The sequence below is a fragment of the Pangasianodon hypophthalmus genome, chromosome 28 (genome assembly GCF_027358585.1).
Source record: "Pangasianodon hypophthalmus isolate fPanHyp1 chromosome 28, fPanHyp1.pri, whole genome shotgun sequence".
Taxonomy (NCBI): Eukaryota; Metazoa; Chordata; class Actinopteri; order Siluriformes; family Pangasiidae; genus Pangasianodon; species Pangasianodon hypophthalmus.
Window position 1 is genome coordinate 1,138,819 of NC_069737.1, and position 25,764 is coordinate 1,164,582.

The 25,764-nt window shown below is 38.7% G+C and overlaps 2 protein-coding genes across 3 annotated transcripts; one reads left to right on the forward strand and one right to left on the reverse strand.

Moving 5' to 3' along the window:
* LOC113545735 (putative C-type lectin domain family 20 member A) lies at nt 1-9,348 on the forward strand. Its single transcript, XM_053231049.1, has 6 exons — nt 1-86; nt 2,325-2,372; nt 2,560-2,952; nt 3,209-3,550; nt 8,075-8,166; nt 8,620-9,348. The coding sequence occupies exons 2-6, from the start codon at nt 2,339-2,341 to the stop codon at nt 8,719-8,721; spliced, it is 963 nt and encodes a 320-aa protein (XP_053087024.1). The 5' UTR covers nt 1-86; nt 2,325-2,338; the 3' UTR covers nt 8,722-9,348.
* Nucleotides 9,349-11,931: 2,583 nt separating this feature from the next.
* LOC117596372 (C-type mannose receptor 2-like) lies at nt 11,932-25,618 on the reverse strand. Of its 2 annotated transcripts, none has more exons than XM_034301295.2 (7): nt 25,489-25,618; nt 20,822-20,916; nt 16,993-17,036; nt 14,623-15,015; nt 13,784-14,125; nt 12,741-12,826; nt 11,932-12,167 (listed from the first exon to the last, which is right to left on the reverse strand). In XM_034301295.2, exons 2-7 carry the CDS (start codon nt 20,851-20,853, stop codon nt 12,063-12,065), a joined length of 1,002 nt encoding a protein of 333 aa, XP_034157186.2. In that variant the 5' UTR covers nt 20,854-20,916; nt 25,489-25,618; the 3' UTR covers nt 11,932-12,062. The 2 variants fall into 2 exon arrangements, with proteins under 2 accessions (XP_034157186.2, XP_034157187.2); XM_034301296.2 differs by having other exon boundaries at nt 20,822-20,919.
* Nucleotides 25,619-25,764: the final 146 nt, after the last annotated feature.

A 25,764-nucleotide genomic window follows, 5' to 3' on the forward strand; every position in this document is an offset into this window, starting at 1 on the left:
GTCAGAGGAAGTTTGTGAAGATTTGAAACATTCAGAGCTAGTGAAAGAAGAGAACACTGGTCTAAGCTTTGGTTTTTAGATTACAGGTAGGTTTCACTGCTTTTCTTTTTATATGTGTTGCTTGTTTGGTTACATGGCTTTCTCATTCTTATTTATTTACCTGTTTTTCTATGTCTGTGCTGTTGTAGTATTGTACTCTTTGTATGAACCTTTATGGATTGAAATGCTATTATGTTACCTATCTGACTGGTCTTGACACTAAGATGCACTTCAGACATAGTGATCTCATTTTTAGTAAATGAAAATAATTAGAGCATTACATGAATAGTGTAATTTCATGACATAGCATTATTTTTTATTTGATTTAATCTTTCCAGCCATGTACATGCACAGTCCATAAAAAATTACTGACATGACAGATTCAGATGGGAATAAAATCCCAGAGATACTCTGGCAATAAATACATTATCCATCTCCACATGTAAAAGTAATCTAGTCTGAACAGGACTTTAGTAAGATATAAAATCACATTGTCAATACAATCTGAAAGAGAGAGTGGGTTCAAAGGGAAAATATATGTAAATGCATTTTAATTGCTATAGTAATCGGTATTAAACTCAATGGTAATGTAACCATCCCATCATAAACGGTCATAAACATGTCTACCTGTAAGAAACAAATTATTTGGATCCATGTGCATAAGTTTATTGTTAACAATTTACAATATATAAAGTTGTTTAGTCTTATGATAGTAGAACCATTACTAAATTGTTAGGGAATAAGGCTATTAAGCAGTAAATAATGCTAGGAATTGTATCATATTTTATTTATTATAAAAAGTGTTTAAAAAACTTTTTGGTGCATTAAAACATTAATGAACATAGTATTTAGCAGTATAAACAGTTATAACCACTAGGCAAGATGGTGTTTGTTGGCAAGCCATTGCCTGGTGTCTGTGCTACCTGTCTTGGGTATGATTCTCCTGGTCATGTGTCACACAAAAAGCTGCTTCAGTTCTGGTATATGATCATCATCTCCTTCTCAATATCCGCACCTCTGTTACGGATCCTTATGGCTGGGATTCCGGGAGACAGAAGCGCTCGGATCCTCCATTTTTTTTGCCCAGCTACCGGCAGACATATGTCGCCTACCAGTTTGTAGAAATGAGAGGCAGTGTTTTGGTACAGATGAGGAGACATTTCCATGTCCTCTCTGGATTCCAGGTTCTTGTAGATCTGAGGCTCCCTGTCTCAAACCCTAGTTATGGTTGGTTCTTCTCTTGGCACTCTCTGGAACAAAGATATGCCAGTTTTGTTCCTGTTTTCCCAGTGCAATACATCAAGAGCCAGGGGGATGTAAACTTTTGAACAAGATGATCAGTGTAACTTGTTATTATTTTTTTTAAAGATCTAATTTTTTTCATTTACTACTGCCCTTCAGAAGCTACATAAGATATTTACATGTTTCCCAGAAGACAAAATAACAACAATACTACAGACCATTTCAGGATTATTTAAGTTCACGTGGGCTGAATAGAAGTTCAGAAGTTTAGAAAAAGAGCAGGCTACTGAAGCAGGAAACAGGCGAGGTGAAGTAGAATTATATCCAAATATGGAAAAATATTCTGCAAAAATCTCATTATGCATGGGAAGCAGATCAGCGTCAGTATGTAGACACATGGTTCTTTATGTCCAGCAGCTTTAAATGTGTTTGTTCTTGTGAATTAAAAGCTTTAAATTGTAAGAAAAGGGAGGCCAAGCAGTTAAGAGTAAATATAAGTTCAATAAATATACGTTCATAAATAATGCAGGCATGTTTTTCTACAGATGTAACTGTACTTGTAATAATTTGTTGTTTAAAAAATAAGGAAATATATTATTCGGAGGGAACGTCATGGTTACCACCCCACGCATCATTTTTAAGACAGTGGCCAGTAAATGTTGTGTTTCTACATAAAAACTTCACTATAAAAAGAAATAAACAAAAAGGTGATAACAGTCATGAGTAATGAAGCAGCCTTTATTTTGTCACATTTACATTACAGCACAGTGAGATACCTTTCTTTGCATTTCCCAGCTTGGTAGGAAGCTAGGGTCAGAGCGCAGGGTCAGCTGTGTTACAGTGCCACTGGAGCAGAGAGAGTTAAGGGTCAATTTAATTAATATTTTAAAAAATAACAAGTGCCTGAGACTTGTAAACAGTACTGTTTATGTACACTACATTTCATGTTTCAACAATTGCCAAATATATGCTTGACTTTTATATTTTAAAATTTACCCTCAAGCTTTTGAATATCATTTAACTCATTTCTTTCCACTGCCAAGGAGTTTCATCCATCATGAAGCATCTTTTTTTTCTCCTGGGTCTCACTGGTGAGAGCATTTTTATAAACCTCTTTGTTTTCTTGATAGCAATTTTATTTTTGCTTCATATTTCAGATCAACAATATACACTGAAAATATAAATCATTGTTTATTTTGGTCATATATTTATTCTGAACTTCTGAACTGGGCTAGTGGAAATTTCATTTTGCATTGTAAAATAAATTATTGTTGACAGGCGTGGTGCCAATCACCATCTCCATTCTGCAAACTACGCGTGGTCTGTATTTCATCAACCAGGCAGTGACATGGCCTGCTGCTCAGAATTACTGCAGGATGAAGTACACTGATCTGGCTAGGGTTAAGGATTATAGTGATTTGCTAAAACTAAGAGAAATGGCGGCAAGTAGAGGTCTGACAATGTGGCCTATCTGGATCGGCCTGTACAATGACTTTGACAGTTGGCGCTGGTCCTTTAATAACCTCCTACTGACAAACACAACTCCAATGAGTTGGTACCTTGGACATCCTGATAATTACAAAGGGGCTGAAGCATGTGGTGTAATCTTCAGTCCTGGGTACTGGGGGGACTCTAACTGCACAACACTGAACCCATTTATATGCTACAATGGTGAGTAAACATCCTGAATTTTATAATTTTTTTGTCTTATGGCTTTTACACACACAGTAGCTATAAACTAGATTTGCTATGAGCTCTCTACCTGTACAGATGAACTAACAAGATAAATGTGTATAACAGAAAGCCCAATAAATTTGCACTGCGTTTAAAAACCCCAGAAAACACTGCAGTCTGATAAGCGTGTACCAGTAATGACTAAATTTTAATTTAATTTGACATTTGTTTTCTACCCATTTTGTTTTTACAGCTAGTAACAGTGGTGCTGGCAGGTTCGTCGGAGTCAGTAGTCCTCAGCTGACATGGTCTGGAGCTCAGACTTACTGCCGAACATTTCACACTGATCTGGCCAGCGCACTCAGCCAAACAGACAACGACCTGTTAGTGCAGGTGGCGTCTCTACAGGGCCCTTCCTGGTTTGGCCTGTATAGGGACACGTGGAAGTGGCTAAACAATTCCAAAGCTTCAAACCTCCTGTGGGGTTCTGGACAGCCTGATAACTATAGACCTCAGGAGAACTGCGGGATGCTGTATGATGGACTGTTCGGTGATGAATCATGCACAAGCCTACACTATTTCTTCTGTGAATTCAGTCAGTGATCTTTTAATTGCCCTCCATGCCTAAATTAATTAAATGTTTTAACACTTTTTAGCTCAGATTTCATTTGATTGTTATGATCAGTAACTTGTGCTCCCGAATTTTGTGCTCATGCTGATTTGATCCTTCAGGCCACAACAATCAGCAATAAGCAAAGACTAGTTTATTATTAGGGGGCCAAGCACTAGGTACTGATGCTGTGGCTAATAGCAAGCCAGTTAACACTTTGGATCATTAAGCTCTGCCCACTTAGATTTTGAGCTAGTTTACATATGTGAAACCTACCTTTTCATTAACTAGTCCTAGGATTTGTCTAACCCTTTGTAGAGTTGTTAAATATTGCCATAGCCCTTCAAGGTTGGTGTTATACGGGAGGAGGTGGGTCGTCAGGTTTTAGAAAAAAGGGACACAGGCAGACAGGTGTAAAAAAGAAGGAGAGTAACCAGAAGGAAATAAACAATACGTTCTGTTGGCAATCCTGTTCTGCGTTGTATCAGTTCTTAAAACAATTTACATGGTGTCAGAAGTGGTTGAACATGGCACAAGGTCTCCGCCGTATTGATCCACTGATTTTCGACGAACATATAGCTGACAATTGAAGCAAATTTGAAAAAGGATGGCGTATATATTGCAACGCTGGTCTGTCAGACAAATCGAAGAAGGTGCAGGCCTATTCTCTGCTGAATTTAGCGGGTCCGGACGCGGTGGAGAAATCCGAGGCTTTCACGTACGCTGAGGGGGAGGACAAGGAAGATCCCGACGTCTTGCTGCAAAAGTTTGTTGAACTCTGCTTGCCCACAAAGAATATAATAATGGACAGACACATCTTCAACACAACTAATCAAAAGCCTGGTGAGTCCATTCAGTCATATGTTTCCACACTGAAAATACTTGCAAAAAAATGCGACTTTGGACAATTAAATGACGAACTGATACGTGACCGCATCGTTTGCGGGATTGAAAGTGACAGTGTGCGGAAACAACTGCTCCGTGAGAAAAAGCTCACGCTGGACTCTGCAGTTAATATATGCTTGTTATATGAGCAATCCGAAAAGAGCACAAAAGAACTGAAACACGAGGCTGAAGTCTGTACCATACAAGATCGCTGCATCAACTGCAACAGATACCACGCCCCTGATAAACTCAAGTGTTTTGCTTTCAATAAACAATGCAACAACTGTGGTAAATGGAACCACTTTGCAAAGTGCTGCAGATCGGCTCCATCACACAAAACAGCACCACAGTCTCAGAGTCGTGATTATCATCCTAAGCGAACTGCAGCACAATTCAGAAACTCTAAGTCTAATCGAGTGAATGAACTGGACACAACTTTGGATGTCCCTGAGGACACTTTCTATTGTGAGACAGTGGATGATGTCTCTCAGAAAGGTGAAATATTTACAACACTACATCTGAAACATGGGTCTGGCCAATTGAAAATTGAAATTGCAAACTGCCTGTCGTTTATCACATGCGGGTAGATGAGTCAGTAGTGCCCACTGTATGTGCTCCTAAGATAGTGCCCATTGCAATGAAGGAAAAAGTCATGGCAGAGCTTGAGAGAATGACTAAATTGGGTGTCATTACCCCTGAAACTGATGCCACGGAATGGGTATCTGCCATGGTTGCTGCCAAGAAGAAAGATGGCTCTATAAGGATATGCATAGATCCAGTGCATCTCAACAAGGCGCTCCTAAGGCCACATCATCCATTGAAAACCATCGAGCAGGTCATAGCTGATATGCCAGGTGCCAAGGTTTTTAGTATCCTCGATGCCAAATGTGGATTTTGGCAAATCCCTTTAGATGAGGCATCATCAAAGTTGACCACATTCATGACACCCTTTGGCAGGTACAGATTCCTGCGCATGCCTTACGGGATCTCCACTGGCAGTGAAGTATTCCATCTCTTTGAGGGACAACCATGTCAGATCGTGGTAGATGACATCCTAGTCTGGGGGCGCACACTACAGGAACATGATGAGCGATTGAAACAGATACTTCACAAAATCCGTGCCTGTAACATGAAATTAAACCCGGATAAGTGCCAATTTCATGTCACCTCTGTCTCCTATGTAGGCCACCTCCTGACTGCTGACGGCATTAAACCGGACCCTGACAAGACTACAGCTGTCCGCCAAATGCCAAAGCCTGAGGACAAACAGGCCCTGCAACAGTTTCTCGGCATGACCAACTACTTATCGAAGTTCATTCCACACTATAGTGACGTCACAGGCCCTCTACGTGAACTGGTAAAGCAAGATGTGGAATGGTCATGGCATGATCTGCAGAATGCTGCCTTTCAAAAGCTGAAGGATGCTGTATCCAGTCCCCCTGTTCTGCAATACTTTGATGTCACTAAACCCGTTGTTCTCTCAGCTGACGCATCCCAACATGGACTGGGCGCCGTATGTCTTCAGAAGGGTGCTCCTGATGCTTTTGCCTCACGCGCTTTAACACCTACTGAATCTCGGTACGCCCAAATTGAAAAGGAAATGTTAGCCTTGGTATTTGCAACTCAGACGTTTCACGACTTCATCTACGGTCGACCCGTGACTGTGGAAACAGATCACCAACCCCTCATCACAATCTTAAAAAAGCCATTACACACTGCGTCAGCACGTCTTCAAAGCATGATGCTCAAGCTCCAACGTTACAGTCTTGATGTGATCTACAAACAGGGCAAGGAGCTCTTTGTCGCTGATGCTCTATCACGTGCTCATCTCCCTTCCACTGAGCCTCCCCTTTCGGATGACTTGCTAGAGGTAATGACGCTTCAAGTTCTCTCATCGCGACGGACAGAAGAGCTCCGATCTGTAGTTAAATCTGATCCCACATGCCAAAGACTTGTTCACATGATAATGCATGGCTGGCCAAGCTCTTTCAAAGAGCTTTCACATGATCTCCGCCCATTCTTTGCCATGAGAGAGGAATTTGTTGTTGAGGATGGACTGATTTTTCGTGAACAGAGACTCCTAATACCACCATCGCTACAAAGTTACTATGTGACTCAGCTACATCAAGGCCATCCAGGTCTGGTGGCCACAAAACGAAGGGCAAAAGAAACAATGTACTGGCCCACGATGTATGGTGATATAGAGAGAGCACTCTTTCGTTGTGCTCCTTGCAATGCCCTCAAGCCCCATCACTCAAGAGAACCTATGCAGCTGCACAATGTTCACTGCTGCAGACATATTTGAATGGCATGGTAAAATGCACTTGGTTCTAGTAGACTCGTTCTCTGGTTGGTTCGAGCTCGACCATCTACCTGACATGAGGAGTATCACGGTAATTGCGAAACGTCAGAGACACTTTGCAGTCCATGGCATTCCCCAGACGCTCATGACAGACAATGCACGGCAGTTTGTATGCAGTGATTTTACAGATTTTGCACATGCATGGGATTTCAAGCACATTCGGAGTAGCCCTCACTACCCTCAGTCTAATGGCCTTGCAGAGCGTGCCGTGCAATCTGCCAAACATCTGCTGGAGAAGTGCCATAGGGAGCACAGTGACATACAGGCTGCTTTACTCCATCTGCGTAATATTCCACGTGCTGACCTGCCATCTCCTGCCCAACTCCTCCTCTCCAGGCGTACAAGAACTTTTCTTCCTGAGTTGAAAGACAGAATGACACCCTCTGTATGCCGTGGCGTTAAGACAGTGCTGACCAGGAGGAGAAAGGAAAGCAAAGCATACTATGATCGCAATGCCCACACGCTTCCACCTTTACAACAGGGTCAGACAGTAAGGATGCAGACAGCTCGGGGTTTCAATAAACTGGCAGTCGTACAGGGCCCTGCCTCTCAACCTAACAGCTATGTGGTAACCTCTCAGGGCAGACAGTACACAGGAAATCGACGTCTCCTTCTCCATGTTCAAGAGCCTGCACCCGCTGAAGGTGCGGAGGATGATTATAGGCCCCTTTCACCAGCTCCACCTCCTACAACCCCCCTGTCACCTGCTGCTGCAATTGCCCAGCCTGTAGTGACTCGTTCAGGAAGAGTTAGCCGTCCCAATCCCCGTTATCAGGACTATTTCACTCGTTAAGGACAGTCTTTTTAGTTGTCCACAATGTTACGTTATGTTGTACTTATTCCTTAGTTAATTTCGAATACTATGTTTGTATGTTTAGTCTCTAAGTGTTATTTAAGGGAAGAGATGTAGAGTTGTTAAATATTGCCATAGCCCTTTAAGGTTGGTGTTATACGGGAGGAGGTGGGTCGTCAGGTTTTAGAAAAAAAGGGACACAGGCAGACAGGTGTAGAAAAGAAGGAGAGTAACCAGAAGGAAATAAACAATACGTTCTGTTGGCAATCCTGTTCTGCATTGTATCAGTTCTTAAAACAATTTGCACCCTTAATAATAATAATAATAATAATAATAATTATGCAACACATTTGCTATATTATTTATTTAGTGTTGCACATTAGTGTTTTGAAAATGCTGTATTACCCTGTGTGTGTGTGTGTGTGTGTGCGCACGTGTGTGTGTGTGTGTGTGTGTGTGTATTCCACAGTTCCACCAGTGAGGAGGCAGATAATAAAACTGCAGTTCAAGTCTGATGGGAATGTGTTTGATCCTGCTGTGCAGTCGTCCATTTTAGAGCAAGTGAGTAACACAATATCTTTGGAATTTTTGTGGGTTTTTTATTTTACTGCTCACATGGAACATCGATCTGATGCTAAACTCCATTTAGCTAAATTCAAACGCTTGAAAAAAGTTCACTAATGTTTTTTGTAGATGAAACTGTATGTAAAGTTATGAGCACTAAGCGCCACTCCTCAAACAAACCTTACCCATTCTAAATTTTACACACTCTCTGAACAGTCATTTTTTGTTCCAAGATATCACTGAGGAAATAGAGCTACCATAAAAAAAGAACATTTACCTTTATAGAGCGTAGAAAAAATATAGAAGCCTTAAGAAGGATCAGTGTGTCATATTTTTAGGATAGGGTTAGGGAAGGTTTAAGTCTTTTGTGAATACAGACCCTGGTCCATGAGGTGCAGCACATGTAAAATGAACAAATCAAATTTTATAATTCAGTTATTATATTTTTAGATGAAGCAGAAACTGAAGCAACATGGCATGCTGGAGAACACCACAGTGACCTGGAGGGTGCAGCCAGATGGAAACATCTTCTACAAGAAAAACAATAATTAGAGTGTGAACGCTAATCTCTATAGATAGTCACATAGTAAACAGTAAAAAAAACACTACATAATATTTAGTGTAGCATTTGTTACTTATTAATGTGAAAGCCAACTTACGTGCAACACAAATATAATAATCACATTCAGCATAATGATTAAAACAACTCTTGTGAATTTCCTAGAAGTTTCTATAACTTTTGAAAAAAGAAAGAAACACACATTTGTAGCCATGAGCCAGTCAGAAACCCATGCTGCTGTGTACGTACATAATCTCTGTGCTCATGTGCAGTAATGACTTTCACCATGACATAAAATCAGAATACAAAGCAAGCAGTGGAGGTAGATAGAGCAGATAGCTCCCACTCACACACTCGTCCTGTCAGAGCTGAAGCACAGACCTAACCACATAGCATCATGAAGACCAAGGAACTATCAAAACAAGTCCAGGACGAAGTTTAGTTATGTAAAGAAACAAAATTTAAAAAATTTAGGATTTTGGCACAACCACTCTTTTCCTGGAGGCTGTCCATCAAAAATCTGCGACTGGGAGGACATTAATTAGAGAAGCGAGCAAGCTGGTGTTTAATTAGGTGCAATATTTTCTCCAACAAACTCAAGGGTCTTCCAGGAAGAGGTATATATATATATATATATATATATATATATATATATATATATATATATATATATATATATAAAATACTTATTTAACCAATACTTAATTTTTATTTATTTGTATATACGTTTGCAAACTATACTGATTTATATGATAGTGTACTTTGTGTATTTTCCTAATACTAGTTAGGTTCCAGGTTGAAACACTAAATACTGAATATGGAAATGTTGAAAGGGGCGGAGATACGTATGCAAAGTGCTGGAGATCTTCTGCCATTGGTCTTATGATTTTCTGATGTTTTTCTTTGCAAATGCATAATTATCAAATTAGAAAAGATCAGAAAAAAATGATAGATGGGTAGCTGTGAAGCCATAATCTTCAGTACACAGTATACAGTCAGGTACATAAATATTTGAAAACTGACAAAGTCGTTGTATTAGCTATCTAGCACAGGATACTGGACTTGGAATGAAATAATAAATATGAATATGATCTCAAAGTGCAGACTTTCCGCTTAAATTTGAGGGAATTTACATGTAAATGGGCTGAACGGTGTAGGAACTACAGCACTTTTTAGATGTGGTCCCCCTTTTTAAAAGGTGTGCACACTTATGCAACCAGTTTTTTTTCTTTTTCTTTCTTTTCCTTAAAAACATTTTATACATTTCTATTAGTTTTTTCCCACATTTCTGTTGGTTGTTATATCACAGTAAAGCTGGAAAAATATCTGACATGGTTTATCTTTGTCAGTTTCTTTTTTTACATTACAAAAAAACCTGCAATTTTATTTTACACACACACACACACACACACACACACACACACACACACACACAGTGTATGTGTTCTACTTCTACTATAATTACTGAAGTACACAGTGGGTTTACTGCTCTCTTTCGCCCCCTAGTGGAATAACAGACACTAGCTCTTTTTGAATTGATTGATTTTAAATTAAAAGATCAGGGATTTTAATTTCATTTGGTGGGCCGGATTAGAACCGTATCATGTACAAATTGTATAACGTATAAATGATTTGCGAGAAGTCCATAGCTCTCCCTAACATACAAAAGCCATATGAACATTTATTTCATGACACATTTATGTCATCAGTAATATATTTGTAGAAAAGAACAAGAATAATTATCAAGTTGAGGGCAATAAAGGTCCGATTATATACAACTATTCTATTATAACTGTGTAACTTATGGTTAATGAGAAGCTCATAAAATGTCAAACTTGATGCACAGCTGTTACAGTAAACTCAGCACTGAATTATTTGAACAGTTTAACTGAAAGAGGAGAAAACACTGCAAGAAAGAAAGTGCTGTTTTTTTTCTATGTCCATTTTGTCTTATTGCTGAAGCATGAATTATGGCCACCTTGCATTTATACATGCAGTTAAATTATTATCATAATGACAAATACACAACATCAGTTTCTGCAAACGTTGGGCCTCAGTTATCAAGCTGGATATGACGGATTCATGCGGAAATCATTTGTGTGAGTGTGAGTGGTATTCATAAAAATGCCATAAATAACAATACCTGAGTGGCATTAAGGAAATATTACATATTTATATATAAAAAAATACAGCAAGTCACCATTTCACGCCTTTAAATAGTTCATATTCATTTATAGAAAATGGACTATGAGTTTTAGAGCATCATGCTAAGTGTGGACCGTAGCTTCCATCCATCCATCCATCCATTCTCTGTACCGCTTATCCTACAAAGGCGGAGAGCAAGGCGGGGGACACCATGGATGTGGTGCCAAGCCATCACGGGGCACAATCACACACACACACACACACACACACACGTTCACACTCTACAAATTAACTTATGCACATGTCTTTGGACTGGGGAGGAAACCAGCGTACTCGGAGGAATCCCCCGAGGCACGGGGAGAACATGCGAACTTCGCGCCACAGGGAGGAGGCGGGAATCAAACCCTCAACCCCAGAGGTGCGAGGCAAACGTGCTAACCACCATTAAAATGAACAATTTGAAATTTTTTGCAGAATAGTTTTTTTATGGACCATTTAAAAACAAATATTTACTGTATGTCATTTTCAATTTGAATTTAAATTGCATATGGGAGGGGAATGAAAGGAATTTATGAACTTTTACTGTTTTTTTTTTTTGTTTTTTTTTTTTGGTGAAAATAATCATTTGGTCCATATCAGTGTTACCCTGCAGTCATGAGTCTTTATCTCTCTGTGGAAAATCTGCTTCAGCTTTCAGAGCACAGAGTGGGTGAAGGGGAATCAGTGACTATTACTGAGCACAAATATTAAATAATTTATTTGTAAAACAACCTAAAATGTTTTGCTTATAGCACAATCCTCCACAATCAGTTCATAATTTTCTTTGTGCTCTCCTTCCACCTGGTGGTTAAAGTCTGTATTGCACACAAAGTATTAAAATGATACCAATGTGCTTTCACTACAGACAAACTGGATTTCATTTAATTAATTAATTAATTAATTTAATTTAAATCACTCCTACAACAACTGTTCATAAAATGTTTATTTAATAATATAAACAACAACAGGTACAGAATATTATAACTGAACTGAATATGATGTTTACTGCAGTAGTTCTCAAACTTTCTAGATCTTCCTTCTACTCTAATATTCTAATTTTTTCTGCTTTTATGTAAGATTGCAGTTAGATTTTAGTTGGCATTATTTAAGCTTTAGATTAAATGTTATCTACAGAGTGAGCATTTGGATGTTACAGATCATTGTTGTTTTTCTTGTAGAAGATGTTTCCGTCTGGCTGCACCTTCCAGGTCACTGTGGTGTTCAGCATGCCCTTTTCCTCCAGCTTCTCCTTGATCTGTAGAACAGAAGCAGGATTTGATTACTCAGTACCAATCCTGAATAATAACACAGTTTTTAATTGCTATAATAACCTTTACATTTAACACTACAGGAACTCTCTCTGATTACTTAAGATAAGGTAAGATAAACTTTATTGATCCCACAGTGGGGAAATTCACTTATCACAGCAGCTCACAGACAGTAAAAGTGCAGGAAGAAAGAAAAGGAAGGGAGAAAGAAAAGTTAAAACTATAACTATATATACACCTTAGGAATAATAAAAGAAATAAAATGATATAAAATTTATAAAATATTGCACATTTGAACATCACAGTAATGCGTAATACTTCTGACCAGCACTGTTTTTCCCACATAAACACTCATTAACATTAAACAGTGTCTATATTTTTAGGATAATAAATCTGCAGCGCCTCTAGACAAGATGAAAGATTATTACAGGCCTGTGTTTTCTTGTTGGAAGAGAAAAAAAAACAAGCAACAGTGGAAAGCATGAATGAATGAAAGGAAAGCAAGTGAAAAGGAGCAAGAAGAAGGTTGTAACAAATTTCAGAGACGTCCTGCGACTCACCTGCTCTAAAATGGACGACTGCACATCAGGATCAAACACACTCCCATCAGACTTCACCTGCAGTCTCACTATCTGCTGTTTCCTCACTGGAATTGTAAAAGAAACACACAGTCTCTGATAAGCTAAGAAAAAAAAAACATGGTCAGATAAAGAAGAATATTTCTGGTTCAGTTATCTCCTGCACTGTAGTCTTTATGGGAGAATAATACTGACATCTTTACATGATTAAAACACAGCCTGGTGCCAGGAGATAGACATCAGGCTAGATGGATGGATGGATGGATGGATGGATGGATGGATGAATGGATGGATGGATGGATGGATAGATAGAGTGGGTTTCCCTTTTAATGTACTCCTGAAACCAATGAGATGATTGAGTTTTTTTTTCCCTGCAAATGAACTTGTCAAAGCCAATCAGCTTCCTATAACACACAATTTTGCTTTCACCTTCTGAGTAAATACTATGATATATGGCTCAGGTGAGTTAATGAACCATTTATGTTAAATTTACATTACATTAATTGTACAGAGAATCCTTTTGTTAGTTTGTCATTTCTTTTGTAGTTAATTATATTTTATATTGTAAAATTGCATCCTTCATATTATTGAATTAATGTTAACCTTTGCACTAAAATAAAACTGTCTTACGTTGAAACTCATCTCCTCCCCTCTTCTTGTGCTGTCATTTACTCATGAAAAGTGAGCTATTTTTTCTGCATACGAATACACATATTTTAGTGAGCCGTCATCAACCAGTTGAGTTGATATAGCGGTAAATTTTTGAAGGACAGTTTATTAGAAGGCACTGCAAGTATTTATTGAAATATTTTTTATTGTTATTAAAACACGATATTATTTTGATTTCCTTCTTACGGAGCCAAGAATGATTTTCTGAAGATGTGAATTTTTTTGACAAGTTACAGAAAGATTAAAATAAAAATGACATAAGGACAAATCTTCGTAAATAATTAATTTTTGGGGGATTTTTGAAGGTACCATTGACTTGTTATTAATAGCAATAGTCAAGAAAATAAAAGACTCACTGGTGTGACAGAAGAAATAGTACTGGTTGTTGCAGGGTACATCACTGAACAGTCCGTTATAAACCAGTGCACAGTTCTCAGCTCCTCCATTATTATCAGGTTGTCCAGGAGCCCATGGGAGGCCTGAAGCGTTGGCCCCATCTGACCACTTCCACGTGTCTCTATATAACCCAATCCAGGGATAAATACTGAATGTCACCAACTGCGCTATCATGTTGTTGTCTGAGCTGTTAAGAGAGCTGGCCAGGTCTGTGTGATGTGTTCGGCAGTAATCCCGAGCTTCAGACCAGGTCAGCAGAGGACTTGAGACAGGGATGAACCTAGCAGCGCCACTGAAATTAGCTGTGAAATAACAAAACTTAGTGTTACTGATGTCTCTCCACCTATCTCCACCTGTCTCCACAATCTCTGGACTTCTGCTTATACACACTTGTTACCAGTCAGCACACTCCCATTAAATAACCCGTACATTGAGCAGAAAGTTTCACTCCTGCTTTTGTCAGTGACTTTGCTAATCCTTTCATCCTGAGATTTGATTTCGTTCCAGGTTTTCACTTTCGTTCCAGCTCCTGATCTAGTTTCTGTTCTTGCCTACTTCAGCCTGTATATAGATCTCCTGATCCTTTGCCTGCCTCCTGATTCTGATCATTGATTTACCCTTTATTGTTTGTCTGTCCGGGTTTGTTTGCACACCTGCTCAAGACTGACACAAATCACTTCTTTTGTATTTAGCAATTCAGTGGTTAATTTATTGTTATATTATTTTTATTATTTCTTTATTCAGAATTTTTGGGTTTTCTGTAATGTAACTACACAAGAATATCAGAACATTGACTCACCATTGTAGCATATGAAGGTTTTTTCTTGTGTACAGTCTGAGTCCCACCAGATTGCATTGCTGTCTATTATACCACATGATTCTTTTCCAGCATAATTGTCAGGCTGATCAGAGTACCAATTGGTATAAGTGACACTCTTCAGTGAGACGTTGTTTAAGGACCAGCGCCACGTATTGATATCGTTGTACAATCCGACCCAGGCAGATGTTGCCAGACCTTTGCTTGCTGCTTCCTTCTTCAATCTTAGCCAGTCAGTATCACTTAGGATCGTTGCCAGGTCAGTGTACATCACCCTGCAGTAATTCTGTGCAACGGGCCATGACATCTTTGCCTTAATCAGGTCATACTTGTGAGGGACGGTTCGCAGAATGGATACAGAGATTGGAAGAAGACCTGTTGGTGATATACACAGAAACTTAACATTACACTGACAGTCTTTAATTCAGTCTATAATCCACAGTTCAGTCTTGGAGTTCAGCCTGGTGTGCCAGTTCTGTTTAGGGCAACCAACAATGAGAAATAATGAGGAGAAGTAGAAAAATAAAACATTGGTACTTCATTTCGTTAACTGTCCTTGCTTCCTTTCCTCGCTACATAGCTCCTCTCTCTGAGATGCAAAAATAGGATACAAGAAAAGAAAACAAGCACAGGAGGAGTGGTGGAAATACATAGGGGCCTAATGTTAGCCAACTAATAAACTAATAAATGCTAGTAAAGATAACTGCTGAATCTGAACATGTGTATTTTTTAATATAGTTTTAATAATCATTAATGATAGGATTTCCAAAACTTTTTAGGCAAATTACCTCAAGTCATGACCACCATACATTTTTTTAAATTTCAGATTTATAATTTAGAAATACTGTGACATTTGTAACATATGTCTAACAAAGGTGATTAAAAACCAAAGCAATATTCCTTGCACTGGCCTACCAGACTAATGGGAAGGGTGAGCTTATGTTGCTTGACACGACTTTATAAAAAGTCAGGAGGTGTGTTTGAAAGGCCACATCATCTATTTCTGCTGTCACATAGATACGTTAGGAATAAAACACGACAGGGCATGTTGTTATAGTAAAAACAACCCATGCTGGGTGTTGTGATGTGAAGCAGACTTGCGTACTCGTGCAATGGCAGCGGCACAAATGACATCACACACTCACCTGTAAATCCGGAGAATTAAAAGTGACATCCACTATAGTTGGCATGTAAGAGCCAAAACATATCCGTGTTCGTCGGATTTCCAAATCGAACGTAAAATGTTTCAAAATTTCAGTCACAGTGACGAGATCTGCCAAACACACTCCCGAGTTATGTTTCTCTCAAAACTTTTCACTATCATGATGATTATGTCATGCTTGGCTATTGTCTAACTTCATAGAAGAGTGATATTTCTTATATTAATAAAACAAGGAGAGGGGATTGTGAGTTTCTCTCATAACCCTATTTATAAACCCCTGATTTATGATCAGAGTAGGCTTGGGACAATTGATGATGATAAAGTTTGTTGTAGCTTGTAATATGTGTTTCCTTTTGGCCTGTTTGAATCCTATACGAATCTTAATAACCTGCTGTCTGACTTCAGAGAAGAGGAACAAAACATCTTTCTCTGGTGCATCTTAGCTTCCCTTGTGTGTGCTGCTGAACAGATAAAACTGCAAATGTCTTCACTCGCAAAACATGTATGAACAGAGATTAAATTAAGTTTAAGAAAGAGAAATTGTTGTTTATCAGGGCAAGTTCACTATATCAGAATTTAATAACTATCTCTACTGCTGTTCACCACAGAGCACATGCACGTGTAGTATATATAAATGTATTAATATTTTATAACAAGCTTAGTTACAGCTTATGACTCTTTACATTTATTTACATCCAGACTTCAGTTTTGTCCTCATTCCTGATAGGACAATGTAAAATATTACACACAATCTCACAATCCTAGTACAACGTATCACAAATAGAATCAGACACAGCCCTGTCTGTATGATGCAAAGTCAACAGCAAATTAAATCTTAAATCAGGGTGTAAATTTAAATTAAAATTTATATCTGGATTTCTGTAACGTTGCTTTGTGACATTGTTAAAAGTGCTATATAAATAATTGAAAATTAAAATTAAAAAAAAGAAAAAGTGACAGTAAATGATAGTGATGAGTAATATAAAGTTATTTTTGATTTATTGTATTTAGTGAGACTTAAGAAAAAAAGACTTCACTGTATTCACTTATATTTACTCTTTCAGTAGGCTAATAATGACTTCATTTCAATACAGTTCAGTAACAAACAAATAAATAAATATGTATGATATTCATTTATCATTTTTTTTTACAATCTATTAACAAAAAATTGATTATAAAAGGGCTCTCACCAGCGAGACACAGGAGAAGAAAAAGCTTCATGATGGACGGGTAGCTGAGGAGTCACAAACAAAAAAAGTACAAATTAAAAGTATAAAAATACAAAAAACGAACATATAAAAATGTTATTATTACTGTATATTATTATTATATTGATTATGCAAAAAAGAAATCCGGTTAGAGCAGCAAAAAAATGTAGAATTTGTATGAAACACTTGGGCAAAACCCTCTGAAGTTTGCAGCTCACCTGCATAAAGCAGCTCACTGTGTCCTAAAGTCAAGTCAAGTCAAGTGGCTTTATTGTCATTTCAACCATAAACAGCTAGTTAGTACACAGTGAAACAAAACAACGTTCCTCCAGGACCAAGGTGCTTCATAAAACAACACACAGAACTACAGTAGACATTAAATATATTTACATAAAGTGCACAGTGCAAGCATGTGCAGAAGGCACAAGACAGTACAAAATCAGGTGCTGAGGAATGATTGTGTTAAATGCTGAACTGAAGTCTATGAACAGCATTCGAACATGTGTGTCTTTATTGCCCAGGTGGGTGAGGTTGGGACGGTACGTGACTTGCAGGGGATCCCGTGAGGGGGGCAGCAGGGTCTTGATGTGCCTCATGACGAGCCTCTCGAAGCACTTCATGATGATGTGTGTGAGTGCAATGGGACGGTAGTCGTTGAGGCAGGACACTGGACTTCTTCGGAACGGGGACGATGGTGGTGGCCTTGAAGCACATTGGAACGGTGGCGCTGCTCAGGGAGGTGTTGAAGATGTCAGTGAAAACATCCGCCAGCTGGTCTGCACACCCTTGGAGCACTCTGCCAGGAATGTTGTCTGGTCCAGCAGCCTTCCGTGGGTTAACTCTGTGTAGAGTATTCTTCACAGCACCTGGTCGTTGAGAGGAGGGGTGGTCTTCCTCACCGTCACGCCGAGGAACAACTGTATGATCAAGTGTCATGCTGATAAACATCTACCCCAGTATTATGATTTTCACTACATAATGATTTCAAATTCAAATTTGAATTTTATTGGTCACACGCACAACCACACACAGTATGATGTGCAGTGAAATGCTTTTTCTCAGCTGTCTGTGACATAAAATAGAATTTACATAAACCTTTATTTACATAAAGCAGAATTTACATGTAAAAGCAGAAGCTCTACCACTGCACTGCAACAGCCTACAGGTAGAAAAGGAAAAATAAAAATATAAGGGATATAAAAGATAAGTGGCAGCAACAGTATGAATATATTTGGAATAAAATGCAGATATGTGCAGTTGTTTGTGCAATATAATGCTGTGCAGCATCAGGCTGAGGTAGTTGTAGTGAAATTGCCAACATATAAATATTTATAAATATGGGGTAATACAGGTATATTACGTAACAGGAGCGTAGGGTGTGTGTGTTGTGCAAAAAAGTCAAGCTCTAGTCCTTGGTGTTGTCCTGGATGAGGGCCTGAATGGCCTGTGGGAAGAAACTCTCAAGTGGGGACATAGTCGGACAGTGGAAGGAGAACTTTGAGGACTTCCTGAATACCACTGACACACCTTCTATTGAGGAAGTAGAGCTGGAGGACTCAGAGGAGGACTTGCCCATCACTAGGGCTGAGGGTCACTGAGGCAGTTAAACGACTCTTTAATGGCAGGAATCCTGGGGTGGATGAGATTCACTCTGAGTTCCTCTTGATGATGTTGGGATGTCCTGCCTGACATGCCTTTCAACACTGCATGGAGGTCAGGGACAGTACCTTTGGATTGGCAGACTGGGGTGGTGGTCCCTATCTTGAATCCTGTGAAAACCTGCTCTTTACGTCATAAATAAATTTTAACCTATTTTCAGTATGCGTCTATTCATGGTATGTGTCTTTTCAGTTACAAGAACTTGGTTAATTTAATGCAATCAGTTGCAATTAAAGTGAGAAGTGAAGTCTTTGGTTTAGAGTTGCAATTACTTTAAATATTTAATTACGTTGAATTAATGTTTAAGTAAGACAAACTCATTCACATTTAGTTTTGGCAAACATGATGCATATTTAGAAGCTTAAAAATATTAAGGCAATGGTTATGGTTTTTATTTTTTCAGTTATATTGACTTGTTTGGGTTTACAGTGTTAATAATAATAATAATAATAAGAAGAAGAAGAAGAAGAAGAAGGGAACGCACAATCTATGGACACTTTTTTGATTCTAAACCATGAAAAGCTGTTTAATTTCAGAACATGTCGTTTTCCCTGGGTGAATCACATTACACAAGCTGCTAATCAAGAGTCTGCAATGATGCAAATCACACACACACACACACACACACACACACACAGGAGTGAGGTGTGGCTATATACCTGACAGATGATGAGAGTAATTGAAATCACCCCAAATTTTGAAATCTTGCTGACAAGCATCCGAAAGTCGACCGGTTAGCTACCTGTCATGTAGCAGATTTCATTATGATGAAAATATGTAATAGGATAGCCTATGTCTGTTAGCTAAGCTTTGCTAATCCTAGTTAAATGCTGCATTATAATAATGGAGAGTGACTCGTTATTGTTGTTCACTTTTAATCTGTTATTTTTGCTCTTAGATAAATGTAAATTATTCATATAAATTTAAACACACATGCTTAAATATATTACTCCGTATACTACTAGATAGTTATAGAGATGATTAGTTTAAAACATTTTGTGTATCACATCCACCGTTAATTTTCCTTTTGTTTGTTTGTTGGTCAAGATCTCCTGAACACATCCCATTTCGGCAGCACTTTCTATCCTTATTATTATGTCTTGCCTCACAGCTCAATTTAGCAAATCACATCTGCAGAAAAATCTCACAATCATCCCAAAATACATGCCATGTTCAGTTCACTTTGTGCAGTTGGATCAATTCAGAATCGAATCGTTTCTCACTGCAATCGAACCACAATAATATTTGATTGGAACCGTACTGAAACCACATCGAGCAGACAGGCTTGGACGAGTTATTTTGGTCGCCACCTGATTGCAATTGTTGTGTTAATGAAATAGTGCATTAATGAACTAAACATGAGATGAGATGAGAAGAGATAATATAAGATAAGGGGAAAATTGTGCTGGCTCTCCTCTACAGGTTAATACCCTTTTTTTTTTCTCCAACAGTTACAACTGCTGCAGCCATCGATGGCCAGAAGTCAAGAGAGCAAAATTGGTCGTGCTTTCTGGGTGGGTGGGGCATACTCTCTCTCCTGTCAATCAGAGCAACATTAGCCAATCGTGGGCGGCTGTGAGCTCATGCATACAGAATAGGGCAGATAGCACTTTCCTTTGAGTGTGTTATGCCCCCTGTGATGCTGCATAAGCTGAAGTTAGAAGAGATGTGGAAGTTGGCTTCATGAGTCACAGAGGAAGCACGTGCATGCCCCTCCCACCTCAGTTAGTGGTTGTCATGTGATAGGGTTAAAGAAGAAAAGGTGTTGAGCTATCTGGTGAGTGGGTGGGAATTGGCAAGACCAAAAAAACTAAAAAAATTAAACAAACAAACAAAAAAATACATCATCATACTCAAGTTGGTATCACAATTCTGGTATCATGATAACCCTAATAACAACAAGCACTTACTTCGTTAAAAACTGCTTGTAAATCCTTTTTATTTTCAGGGTTTAATTTTTTTTATTGCTTAAATAATATTTGTAAGCTTAATATTTTAAGCTTCTACAATAAATATCAAATAAATAATCATAATCATATATATTTTTTAATTAAAATGCTACTTATTACTTGCTTATTATTGGTTTATTATGAAACTCTAAAATCTGAAGCAATTCTAACAATAAAGAGAAGCAACCAGCATTAAAACATACCTGTAATATGAAACTCTGAGGACTGGCTCCATTTTAGATCTTCACTGCTTGCACACAACTCTCTTAAAAGCTTATCTGTTTACTTCCTCTGTCCTCTTCTTAAACATGGAGGGATGAAGAAATGGTCAGAATTTACAACATGTGTGATGTAGACTGATTTCCATTTCTACGTGACTTTCCTTTAGACTGTAGACTCATTTAAACAAAACCAAATTCTGACCCATCGGCCTCAGATTTCAGCACAGAAAGGAAGTGAATGAGTTCATCAGGTTGCCTTTAGTGTGGAATTTCCATGTGCCAATAATACAACATTCAGCATGCACAATATTATCATGGCTGCTTTATGAAATCATCACTGCCTCTTCTTGGTAACTAGGAGGCAGCATTTTTGGGCAGTGAGATAAAATCTAACCCACTGGGAATCCAAGGGAAAAATGTAGAGGCGTCTTAATCATAATTATTTCAAATTAATGGATCTACAAAGGAACTACAGAGTTTTATAATCATAAAAGAAGATCTACATGATGTATTAAACACCAGAAACAGGTCAGGACTATATTCTTACAATGTTGAAATAAAAAGTAGCACTGTGTTTAAAAAATATTTGCACATGATGCACTTAAATTATGGAATTAAATTTGTTTCAGTAGTATTGAAAACAATTTGTCAAGAAAAAAAAAACTTAACTAAAACAACAACAAAAACAACATGAAAGGAAATTGCTCTGTTTTCATGCGTACGACAAGGAGCTCTTTAGGAAGTAAATGGTACAGGGATAATAAATAAGGAATAAAACATGAAGGGGTGTGCTGTTATAGGAAAGTAATCCATGATGGGATGGTATAATACGGCCAGATTCGAAGCAAAGTGGATTATTTTCCCATACCAGCATGTCTTAAAGTGTTTTATTCTTCTTATACCACAGCACTTTGACAGTGATAATAATTTTAATATATTAATGAACAACACTTTGTGCTTTTTTAAACATTAATGCTGTGGAGTCTCCATGAGAAAAGAAAGATTCTGTTATTACCTACAAGACAATACATACAGTAATTGACAGACAGACAACTGTCAAAACCAAGAAACAATGTGATCATGGAAAAACACTATATTAGACAAACACTAGGAAAACAAGGCTCAAAACTGAATATTCAAAAATGAATATTCCCCTGAACCAATGGAAACAAGATTTAAATAAACAAAATAAGAATAGGAAAATGAGAAACAGGTTAGCACGATGAGAAAAACAAATTAGAGATGAAATAGAAACAAGATATCCCAAACAGAAGTACTTGAATCTTGTTACCATGGCAACCATGACACAAAGGAGCAAGGGCAAGACTGTGTGCATGTTTCTGAAGCCAGGCCTGATTTCTTGAGACTGATATATCAGTAATGTCTCAAAGTTACTAGTGACATATTGTTATGAGAAAGGCAAAACCAAGATTATAGGGATAGAATGCAAAGAATTGATAAGTGAAGGTTGAGAGAGACAGGATAAAATGGGGACAGATAGTGGGGAAGAAATGTACTAACTTGTAGTTTCTCTCTAACCTTTTTAGCTCAGTGTTATTCTCAGTAACCTGAACAATGGAACTAGCATGAGGATGTTTTTGATAGACACTTACAAAGCACTTCTGAGTGCTAAATGCTGTAAATGTAAATGTGAAATAAAAAGAACAGGACAGCAAGGGGAAAAATGTAGGGAAAAATAATGTACCAGGGAAAACATTTTAACCCTCTTCATTTTACAAGCTATCTGAGCGGCTCCACACTACTTACTTTACATTGTATCCTCTATACCAGAGGTATTCAAACTGTATGGCAATTGCAAGGAATTGCAAAAGGGGGTGGGATGGGATAGGGGGCATGTGTAAGATGAAAAATACCAAAAATTAAATAGCTACATGACCTGCTAATCTTTATACATTTTCTGTAGGAGCTTCACATTTTAACAACAGAAAGCAAAAATATGCCAAAAGAGCACTATTCTGTTTTCTCCAGCAAAAATGCCAGAGAATCCAGAATGACTGATTTAAAAAAAAAATTAATTCATATGAAGTAGACTCTATCAATGTGTCTGACGTAATTGCCATTAAATAAATATTTAACATCACTTAATTATACTGTTTATTAGAGACGCCACCAAAATATTTTGGAAGAAAATGATAAAAAATGGCACATTTGGTTTCCTCCAAAAGAGAAAAAGGCTGAAAATTTCCTTTTTCATCAGTTTCCTCTTTGGAGTATCTGTATGATCAAACTCACGTCTGGCCAGTGTGTGTACATTTGAGCGCAATATTGTAACCTGAAAAATGCTTGAGTTGCGGTTAAATAATCAAAATACAATCAATAATTATAGCAAGTACAGCAAGCATAGTGGTAGTAACTTGTGTTATGAGTCACCTCATGAACAGAAAAAAAGGTTTTACTTATTATACTGTTAATATGTTATATGTAAACTATGATGTATTTTTACCAAAATTATTTAAGAACTTATGATCAGGAAACACTGTTCTAATTTTTTGTTTTTAGGTTTGAGGAGGACCAGTCTGTTTGCTTTTATTTAAATCTGTCTAGTCCTACAGAAAGTTGAGATGGAAATCAGTCTCTGTGATGTAAATCATCACAAAGTGCTACTGATTTGCTTAAGATGGAATTGTTGGCCAGTTAAGCTTTTGATAAAGTCAGAGCTATTGAAAAATAAAAATCCTGAGAGGTATTCCCTCTTTGACCAGCACGCAAGACACCGCAATTACCAGTCGGGAAGGAAGGTGCTGCTGCTCCTACTGTCTTCCACCAATAGGCTCACAGCAAAGTGGCATGGGCTCTATACCATTGTTCGAAAGATGGGTCCTGTCACCTATGAAATCTGTCATCCAGACAGGGGTAAGGAAAGACAAATTTACCATGTGAACCTCTTCAAAGAGTGGAAGGAGAGAAAGGCAGCCCTGAAAACATCACTGATGGTGTGTGAGGTGGACAATGAAGAGGATAACGAGTGTGATATGGAGGTGATATGCAACAGGCAGTAGGGGAACTGGGAAATCTCAACAAAGACCAAGAGACAGAGCTATGCCAAGTTTTCACAGAGTTTCCAGCCCTGTTCTGGCAGACCCCTGGAAGGACATCATACAATCCACTTGAAAGATCCCAATCCAATTTGGCAACACCCTTATCAAGTGCCAGAGAGACTGATGAAGGCACTAAAGGATGAAATTACCACCATGAAGGACTTTGGGTGTCATTGAGCCTTCCACCAGTGAATGGAGCAGCTCTATTGTCATAGTCCCAAAGAAGGATGGGTCCCTTAGAATGTGCATGGACTTCCCAAAGCTAAATTGTGTCACAGTTTGATACCTACCCAACACTCTGCATTGATGACTTGTTGGAGAAAATTGGACAGGCCAAATTCATCAATACCCTTGGCCTATGTAAAGAATAATGACCCCTTAGATGAGAAGTCTTGGGCGTACCTTCTGGACCCAGATAGGGCTCTTCAAGTTCAGATTGATGCCATTCAAGTTGCATGGCGCTCCAGCCACATTCTAGTGTCTCATGGATTAGGTCCTCCAGAGCTCTGGGAGTGCTGTGCAGCCTACCTTGACTATGTGGTCATCTACAGTAACACCTGGAAGCACTATCTGCAGCATCTTCGTAGGGTCTTGGGCCGAATCCATGAGCCCAGGCTCACCCTGAACCTTGCAAAATGTGAGTGAGCCAAACATGAAACCCGCTACCTAGGGTACCAACTAGAAAATGGAGAAGTGCTGCCTCAGGTCGACAAGGTGGAAGCCATCCGGAACAGCCCAAGATCCCACACCAAGAAGTGGGTATGGTCATTCCCGGGTCTTGTCGGGTGGTATCAGCATTTCATCCAGTTCCAGTTCACTTCCATCGCAGTTTCCCTGACTAATCATACCACAAATGCCACCAAGAACCCAGTGGAGTGGACTGAAGACTGTCCTAAAAAGCTACCTCTGCTCATCTCCTTGCCATAAATTGGGTTCTTGACAGCCTGAGATACTACCTGCTTGGTAGGGAGTTTTGATCTGGATACTGATCAGGCTTTCTCATGGATCCAAACTATGAAGGACCACAACACTAGGGTGACACAGTGGTACTTGACACTGCAGCCCTTCAAATTCCTGATCCATCACAAAGCGGGAAGACAGAACATCATTGCTGATGACCTGTCTCCAGTGCCGAGCTTTGGCAATCCTGGAGAGGAGAGAGGAGATACAACCCGTTGCGATTAATGTTTGGAATGCTGACCAAATATTATCTAAAATGTGAAATGTGATCCTTAATGATACAGCTAATAATGTAAGTCTATTGTGTGCATTCTAAAATAATTGTATTTAATAATGTATTTCATATTTACTCAGGTTAGGCCTTGGGAAGCAAACTTAGGGAAAAAACACCTCCAAAAAAAGGGAAAACAAAGGGTCACCCCATGTGGTGCTTGAACCTAGAGCTCAAGGTTGGAGACACCAACATGCTGTCCAGTGAGCTACCAACCCAGCACAAACAAAGAACTGGGAGTGGGCATTGCCAAAGGCTCGAGAAGAGTAAATGAAAAAACAAAGTAAAAGACTGACTTAAGAAGGAAATAAATAAACTCAGTTTTTTAAAAGCAAGGAACAGGAAAAATCCAGACAAACCCCAAGAAAGAAGCTCCAAGAGGTTTGGTCTGACGCAGCAAGAAAGCTTGAGAGAGAAGGAGAGCCGAGAGATATATGCAAGCATTTTACCAAACTACCAGCTTAGACTCAGTACCACGCTTAACAAGGAGAACTCAAGACTGAGCATCTGAGCAACCTGTAAACAGCCCTTAAATAGGCCAGTCACAGGTGAAGCCAGTTACCACTGATTACTGAGTGGCAGCTCTCTGTCTCCCTCTGGTGGCGAGAATTGGAGTCAGCACTTCTGAAGCTCAG

Coding starts and splice junctions, on each gene's coding strand:
- LOC113545735 (XM_053231049.1), top strand. CDS start 2,339: ATGAAGCATCTTTTTTTTCTCCTGGGTCTCACTG. Junction 2,373..2,559: donor TTTTCTCCTGGGTCTCACTG/GTGAGAGCATTT, acceptor TATTGTTGACAG/GCGTGGTGCCAATCACCATC. Junction 2,953..3,208: donor CCCATTTATATGCTACAATG/GTGAGTAAACAT, acceptor TTGTTTTTACAG/CTAGTAACAGTGGTGCTGGC.
- LOC117596372 (XM_034301295.2), bottom strand. CDS start 20,853: ATGGAGCCAGTCCTCAGAGTTTCATATTACAG. Junction 17,037..20,821: donor CTCAGAGTTTCATATTACAG/GTATGTTTTAAT, acceptor GTGACTCCTCAG/CTACCCGTCCATCATGAAGC. Junction 12,168..12,740: donor AGTCGTCCATTTTAGAGCAG/GTGAGTCGCAGG, acceptor TCTGTTCTACAG/ATCAAGGAGAAGCTGGAGGA.